This window comes from Morone saxatilis, unplaced genomic scaffold, assembly GCF_004916995.1.
Source record: "Morone saxatilis isolate NCDOM2014 unplaced genomic scaffold, NCSU_SB_2.0 Contig5, whole genome shotgun sequence".
Taxonomy (NCBI): Eukaryota; Metazoa; Chordata; class Actinopteri; family Moronidae; genus Morone; species Morone saxatilis.
In genome coordinates this window covers 22,524,514-22,533,303 of record NW_023340095.1, presented here as the reverse complement: position 1 = coordinate 22,533,303, position 8,790 = coordinate 22,524,514, and the positions used below count along the sequence as shown (strand labels likewise).

The 8,790-nt window shown below is 40.2% G+C and overlaps 1 protein-coding gene across 1 annotated transcript in view; it reads left to right on the top strand.

Annotated features, from left to right (window-relative positions):
• Positions 1-8,790, top strand: part of man1a2 (mannosidase, alpha, class 1A, member 2) — a 114,459-nt gene that overhangs the window by 15,779 nt on the left and 89,890 nt on the right. Inside the window, exon 2 of the mRNA XM_035676643.1 lies at positions 4,163-4,424. Coding sequence (XP_035532536.1) covers positions 4,163-4,424 — 262 coding nt within the window. The remainder of the gene's footprint in view (positions 1-4,162; positions 4,425-8,790) is intronic.

Sequence of the window (8,790 nt, the reverse complement as noted above, 5' to 3'; positions counted from 1 at the left end):
TATGACGCTGCCGTTTGTGTGTGTGTGTGTGTGTGTGTGTGTGTGTGTGTGTGTCTGTTTGTTGCCATGGTTTCGTGGCATCTAGCCTGTGCTGCTCTCCGCAGCTTAAAAAAAACCCGTCTCTTAGATACCCCACTAGGCCTGTCGGACAACTGCTGCTTCTCTCCGGTTGCCATGGAAAGAGCCAGCTTTTGCTGAGCAGCAGATTTCATGATTCCAGTGACAGGCATGAAGGCTGATAAAATGAGTGGAGGTCTGACATGACTGAAACTATTACTTAGGGAGGTGGGGCTCTCCTTGGTTCAGTTCAGTTTTGGGGATGTGGAGTGGGGAACAAGAGAAGTTAGGTTAGGTGTTGTGTTGTGTTTTTGTCGTGGTAATTGAGTCAGACGGCTGCTGATGCGCTCTTAATTGCATGTTGGACCTATATGAGACTGAAAGGGAATCCGTGGCGATGCTAGAGTGAGTATGATAACAGCTCAGAGGAAGAGAAAAGAGTGAGATTAAAGGTGCAGGAGCAGGGGCAAGTACTGGGAGAGAAGGAGGTGAAGAAGGCTAATGCATGTTTGTATAGGATTAGACATTTCTGTATTAAAAACAGCACATTTGTGTAATTTGTATGATGATGGTGTTGTTTCCATGGCAACATGTATATATCCTGACATGGAGCAGAATCAGCACCCATTAGAGATGATTGTGTCAGCTTAACCTCCTCATTTTCTTTTGTCATGCTCTCTCACATCTCATAAACACACTTATATGTGAACACAGACATTATCCAGTCAGCCAACATCAGCGTCATCTAAATATCACATTTAAATGCATGTTGCTGAGGGCACAGTCACTCACAGAGGCACAGAGGATGGCATACAGCGTTGGCGTGATACCCCCTGGGTGTAAGCACACACACACGCACACAATTTGTAAGATTGCAGTCACTAGCACACAAAGACCTCATCAGAGACCTCATAATAGAAGACACAAGTATGGGTGCGTACACACATTCAACACAGAGTGGAAAGATGTATTAGACACACACACGCGCACACACTCACAAGCTGCATTACTAACTGGGAAGTACAATACACACACGTACTACACATAAACATGAAATCCCCACAAAGTAAACACAGCACATTTGAAACATTCTTACAAATGCATGCATTCACTGACAGCAGTCATTTCCATATTGGTGTTGAAAAATCTGTTTTCTATCAATTAAAGTCTGACACGCTGAGTTGTGATTTGAATATTTATGAGTTGGTTCCAGGGCAATGTTGCGTAACTCTGAAGCTGTTTATTTTGGTCTCTGTTGGCCCCACATTCAGTGTCATGCTCGAATTATAAAATGGATGCACATTCTGTCGTGTGAAGGATAATTAGTATAAAACGTCTGTCTCTTTCCTGTTTGTCTTGCACATTCATTTCTCCATCTCATCGGCTTTGCATCACAGTCTCCGTTCTTTATCTCACGGCTTTCTTTCATGTTCTATCTCCTTGGTATTCTTCTACGTATCTTTTACACATTGCTTCATTAGTGCATGCTGGGAACCTGAGCAGGTTGAGCAGTATAATGGATGGCTGAGACATGCTGATCGTACGTAGTCTTTTCCACCTCTTATCCTCCTGTAGGCCATTCTTTGTCCCACATAATCCTCACTCCTCTATACATTGCGGATGCACAGCCAAGTGGCTTGTTTCAGAGGTACAGTGAGGCTGTTTTTCCTCACCTGGATCTGTTTGGTACTTTGGTGACTTACCATGCACCTTTGTTGGAAGAATGGATGTAGGTTTGTTTTTACTGTTTGCCTGCTTGGAGTAGATCCACATTGCATTGTGTATTGTGCAACCATGTTCAGAGTTACAAACTCCCCATATACACATATTTTGCTTGTCTATTTTACTTTGATAATACATTTCTCAGCTAGTATCAAATTGTTCGACATGTTTTACTCCAATTATGGTAGTGTTACCAGAAAGACAGTACTGATTGTTAGTATCATCTGTTATCCACAAGAGCTTTCATGCATGAAGGCCTTTACTTTCAGTTGATAAACTCCCTTTACAGCCATGTGAATGGGCAGTACATTAACTCATGTCCTCTATGTCTCTGAGGTTGTACCATATAGTCTTATCAACTAGGTCTACAATAACGACATCTGCTCCTAATGTAGGCTGACTCATACCTCACTCTTCTTCTCCCTCCTACCTTTTTTTTTTTATCAGTAGTCATTCTAGTCACATACTGTGTATGGATGTGAAATGTAAAGATATATAAATCCTGACTTTTAGTTGTCGCTGTACTGGAAAAAGCAAGCGGTTTGCATATTGCACAATTGATAATATTTTAAATGAATTGTTTTTTTTTTTACATACACCAGCATCGTTTAAATGCAATAGGTAGTTATTACTTCTGTCTACATGCTAGTCCAGAAAACATTAACCACATATTAAAAGAAATAAGCACCTACAAAGCCATATATTTATTATTTGTCAAATTGGATTATATTGTCTTCTTAGTCCTAACAACTCCTACCTGCTGTTCTCTTGGAAGAGGTCCACATACTCAGGCATCTCAAAGGCACTGGCATCTATACACACACATTGTCAGTATTGTTTTGTGATTCTCAGAGATGTTGAGATGTGCAGCTCTGTGGAGGGTTGCAGCTGAGTCCACACAGATCACAGCAGGTTGTCAGTTCCTCCCACATTTCCTGCGTTTATCACATGGAAGTTCATTAATAAACAGACTCACATCTTTGCTATGACACAGTTATTTAAAAAAATATTCGGCGGTAACAGTTTTAACACTTAAGGCGAACGGTGGCACGGACTCACATCGATTTATTGATCCTTGATATTTCACAGTAGAAGTCATTTTGGAACTGACAACTTTGGCAATCCAACAGGGTTGATGAAAACATTAGGGACTGACTCAAGTGTCAAGGGAAATTAATCTTCTGTTTGTGTCCCCTTATTTGTAGTTCCTTTCTACCCTATTCTGTTCCCATCGTGCTGATGTTTGGTAATTAAGTACGTTGCCTAGTGCAAGACATCAAATAGGGCAACGCACAAAGGAGCAAAAATATTCACGTTGATTTAAAATGTATTTAAAGCTTAAACAAAGCTCCAATTTCCACAGTTTACTGCCAAGACCAAAATTAAAATTTCAAATGTAAAACAGCTTCTCTTTTGATCAAATATAATCCATGTTTAAATTCATCCTTCCTCCTACACTGCACCCGTCTCCTGAATATGATGTGATAATACAAAGGGTAAGACCTATACATAAAATGATGATTCAAAACATTTGTCATCTAATGGCTGTGTCCTCATATAACAGACATCTAGTGATGTATGCCAGAAAGCTGCCCTACAGATGCCACTCATCAACCTCGAGCACAGCTAACACTGTTTTATTTGGCTGTATTTGTATAAGAGCCAAGCGAGATTCAAAGACGACTTAAAACATTTTCTTCACTAACAGCAGAGGAACAGTTCAGTGTCATTGTCCTCCTGTCACCTTAGCTTCAGCAGTATCCCGCTGTGTTTGTTTTTCATTACTGACCCACATCCTCATGGGGTAGAGTTGTGTCAACACCTTAGGGCTTGTACCACCACGTGAAACCAAAGATGATGTTTCTCTTTCTGGCACTGCCGGCCTCCTCATTGTGTTGCTCTACACCTGTCCTATTTCCTGGAGCTCATGTAACTGCAGAGTAGTGGGGTGGGGGGTTGGTTTCCCTTTAGAGACTGATGGTTTTGTCTTTCCCATAATGATCTGAATTAGAGGTGCGTGAGTTTTGGTCTGGTTTCCTGCAGCTGTTTATTGCAGAGGCTTCTAAACCTGCTCTTTTGGTGGCCACCTCTACTAACATCTTCATATCTTCATCTTCATATTCGTAATAGATAAAACCTTATAGACTTTCAGGGGATGAATGGGCAGAGGTGCTATTTCACACAGTAAAACATATAACGTTTGCTTGTTTTCATCTCTAACTCTAATCTGTTTCCCACACAGTCATTGTTAAGCTTTAATTCAATTCCAGAAGAAACCCCTCTGCACACCTTTCTTCCCCAAATGTTTCTGATGTTTTGTGACCAAACACGGAATAAAGAATATAAAAAGACTTACCTCCTGCTCTTTTCCTGTCTCCTACAGGGAGGAGGAGGAGAGCCTGCGGGACAAGATTCGGGCAGACCATGAGAGAGCACTGCAGGAGGCAAAGGAGAAGCTGAGGAAGTCACGTGAGGAGCTTCAGGCTGAGATTCAGACAGAGAAAAACAAAGTAATGGAGGACCTGAAGAAGAAGGATCCAGGGCCTAAACCCTTGCCACCTGTCCCCATGCCCAAAGTGGTGGGTGTCAGTGATGGCGAGCCACCAGAGCCTGACGTCAAAGAGAAACGCGACAAGATCAGAGAGGTAAGATGATCTTTGACCAGTTATAGTTTTTTAAATATCCAGCTGATACGCAGTCAATTTTTACTGGGATTTATTTCTGTGCTGTAATTTTGGAGCATCACACTGTTCTAAAACAGCACTTGTACAAATTGTAGCAAAAGCTGTGGCTAGTTCTTAATACCAGTAGATTGTATTATTGACAACAAACCTCTGTGTTGAGTCCCTCATTTTGCAATATAACAATATAATAAGGACCTAGTCCTCCTTTGGTCTACTACTCATCTGAACTCTAGACCCTTTAAATTAGGACTGTCCAAAGTGGAGCCGCCATAAGGTTTGCCCACCAGTTATATCTAGTGGAAAAATTAACAAAGTAAAATTAATTGAAAAGATAATAATATAAATTGTTGTTTTTTTCTTTTGTGAGGTAAGAGGGCTTTTTATTGTGTAGGATCCTTAATTCTTCATTATTTCTTATGACCTCAGCACTGCAGGCAGAGTGACACAGTTAAGGGATCCTACATTGTGCATATTAACAATACAACAAAATATGTGTTTGCCCACCATTAAGTTTCAGATTTGGCCCTCCAAGGGAAAAAGTTTGGACACCCCCTGCTTTAATTTTCCTCTCTTAGCTAATTTTGTGTCCTTATCTTAGGGCTGGGCGATATGGACCAAAAATATCCCGATATATTTAGGCGAATATCGAATATACGATAATCCGATATGTTTTCCCAAAAGTGAGAGCAAATGTTTCAGTCCTCTCTCTCTCTCTTCTCTTACACACACACACATCACCTACACACACGACGTTGTGACCAGAAGTTAGGCTGCATTATAACTTTTAAAATTAATATTTTCAGAAGCAAGTAAGGCTGTTACCACTCACCAAAAAAACTGCTCCCGTTATTACACAAGCAAGTACAATTAAACCGTTAAAAAAAGTAACGTAAGTTAACTTTATTACTGAAGCTGAGTTAGGTTGGCCTTCAGCAACAGTGCCTGTAAAACATTAATGGTATGATAAAGATTTCTGCCTGTAAACAGAACAAGCAACCCTCCCCGACTTGCTTGGAGCAAGGATCACAGCGCAAATTTGAACTATTCGATATAATGCGATATGGTCTAATTCCATATCACGTTTAAAAATATATCGATATATCGCTCAGCCCTACCTTATCTACATATCTACGTGTTGACTAAAAGATCTAATGTGGGGAACTGATGAAAATGAATGGCTTTTATTAAAGAGAACGTTCCACTAAGACTTCATTTCATAAATTTCATGAAAAAAAGCAAGTGCTATTGCTATGTTGTACATTCAGTGGCTGTATTCCAGTGTGGGACATGAGGGGCACACATGATGTGCTGGTATTAGTTTGGCAAACATCCCTAAATTCAAGCCATCAGCTCCTCATTCACATTGAATCCTGTGAAGATCATCTTGCAATAGACTGGGGTGAAAACTTGTAGCCACGAGATTGGTGTCTGGTGAAATTTAAATCCCTGTGTGTGTGTGTGTGTGTTTGTGTGTGTGTGTGTGTGAGGGCCAGTTTGTGCTTGACTATACTGTACGTTTCTGTTGCCTAATGTCTGTCTTGGCGCCAGCTTTTATTGAAGGCAACAGCGAGCCAGACGGACAGTGTCTGTGCAGAATGCAGATGGTGCTATCTGGTCCTGCTCTCTATAGAGACTAAGCCAACCCCAGCCTATCTCCCTCTCTCTGCTCCTCTCCTTCCTTTCTCCCCCCTGCAAGTTCTCCTGCATAATTACCTCATATCGTCTCTCTTGAAACAGCACTTGGAGTCAGAACACTCATTGCGCATGGGAGCTGGCCCATTCACTCCAAACCCGCCTTTGTCTCTAAATGCCCCTTTTGTTCCCTTCATAATTACCATTCAGAGAGAATGCCATACACTCCCAAATGAGCAGGAAAGTAGCAGCTGTATGGGCTACAGCACAGCACAGCACAGCACAGCACACTCCCCTTTTTCCTGATTGCCTTGTGATTCCAAGGAGAAATCGTAATTGCACACTGGCATACAATTGTGACTAAAAGACTGGAGCTTATTCCCCTTTTTAAAAAAATCCTGGCTACAGGAAGCCATTTGGCCTGTGTTTTGATGTTGTAAAGTCCAGGGAGGAGTATCAGCATCCATCTTATTGTCATCGTTTATGTTTCATGCAGACAGTAGTGATTGTTGAGCCAGTTTGTTACCATGTTACTTTCCATTTGTATAAACAGACCATCTGTCTGACTTGAAGTCTTTTCGCTGTCTTTCCTGCATTATTTTGTAGGCTTCTTTTGGCTTGCTTCCACATGTGGTCTTGTGCACAGTTCATGGTGGTGAAGGATCAATGATTGCAACTTTTTACTTCTGGTTATAATGATTGGAGCAGAGTTAAATGATCAATTTTAGTCAGTTTTGTGGCTGGGTGGTGCTGCCATTTGAATAACTCCAACAAAAACACTAGCAACGCCTTTTGACAAACAGCAACAACATTTTTAAAATCAAATTTTGTGAAACAAAAAATCTGCCAACTCAAAATAAGCCTTTCACATAAGCTATTAACTCTTTTTCGACTGTGCAGAGCTGCCACATTTGTTTTTCTCTGTTTTAATTAGAAGACCCATATTGGGCCCACACATAATTCTGAAGCAGTTGTTGTGTTGGCAGAAAACTTTCAGTTGGTTGAAAACATTGAGTGGTTAGACAGAGACATACTTACATTAAGGGAAACAGACCAGGGGTAAATGTCATTTGCTAATAAAATACAGAAAGCTATCAGATTAATTACATTGGATTTGTCTTGCAGTTTTCTTAGGTTTGGCCAATATTTGATTCTCAGAAATTGTTGTGAAGCAGCTGTTTCTGTTTACCTGGTTCCTCAGTTTGCGTTGGCAAATCACCACGTCCCAAACAATTACTGATAAATTAATAAATAAAAAATAAAAAAATAATAATTTATAATTATTTAGCTTGATCTTGTGATGATGATGATAAGTGACAGTAGTTATGAGTCTTGATAACTAATAATATTATGTCAGTACACCTTTGTGCCTCTATTGTCTTCGTGTGCACTGGGATTTGTAAGTGAAAAAACTGCTGGTTGCTGGTTAACTGTGGAAACCTTTTACGGTCTAGCTGTGGATGTGAAAATCAGGGAAATTGGTCAGATCCAGCAGGATACTTTTGCTGCTCTGTGGTTCAGTCATGCCACTCAGGCCCCTTTTCTCCCGAAATAGAAATGAACCTTGTTTTTATGCCTTCCAAATAGATATTTCATGGACTGTACAGAACACAAAACCCCTCCTTTTCCACCACTTCCATTAGCTCAGAGCTCTGTGCTCTTTGGCTGTTCTGATAATTATGCAACCCGGACATTAGTGGCCATTAAACCTTTGTCTGGAGATGGAGAGAGCTTTACGGGCAATAAAAGAAAAGGATTGCAATGAATGACTATTAACTGTTCCAGTACTATTCACCTGTCACATCATGAGGTATTGTTGGCCCAGAGCTGTTGAAATAAGCTGGCTGTTGCAGTTAATGGGCCGTGGTACAAGGCACAGTTCACTTTCAATCAGGTTGGTTCATCAATAATGTTGGAAAAACACTAGTTAGTCTAGAGAATCCAGAGCCCAAAATGCAGACATCAAAAGAATGTTTAATCTACGAATAAGAAGTAATGTTTCCCTAGAGGTTTGCATTGCTTTTCAATAAAGAATTCTTAATATCACTTAATTATTCATGTTCAGTCCTCTCTAAAGGTTTGGAATATAGTAAACGCTGCTTTAGGATAAAGGCATAACTTGTTGAAATTAGATGTTGGATTGCTCACTGGTTCTTCAGTGTCTTCTTGTATTTTGAAGAAGCGATTTAGAAAAGTTGATAGGATATCAGTTCCTTGTCAGTCACCGTTAAAAGGTCGTACTAACATTATAGGCTACATTTTGTTAGTTATGTGCTCTTGGACAGTAGTTGAAAAACAGCTTTGTAACAAAGAAGATAATCTCTACGAAACAGTAGAGAGATATGCTTTCTGAGCAGATCCAGATAAAATATAAATAGAATGTGAATTCAAAATGATGGACCTACAGTAATATAATGGCTGATAATGGCTAATATGACTAGCCATGTATGTTATTTGCTGTGTATCGTGATCACAGCCAAAGTGAAATTGAAGCCAACAGTTTAAGATACAGTTTAAGGTTGTCTATGCATTTTTAATATGTTTTGGTACAGCAGTTGATGTAATGCATTAGTATTGCGTAGTAAGCATGAGCCATTTCAAATGTCCTCTGACCCAATGTTAGCAACAGCCAGGTAAGAGCCAGTGGGCTAGGACCATTATTCCATTAAAACAGTTTCAACAACGTGTACCACAT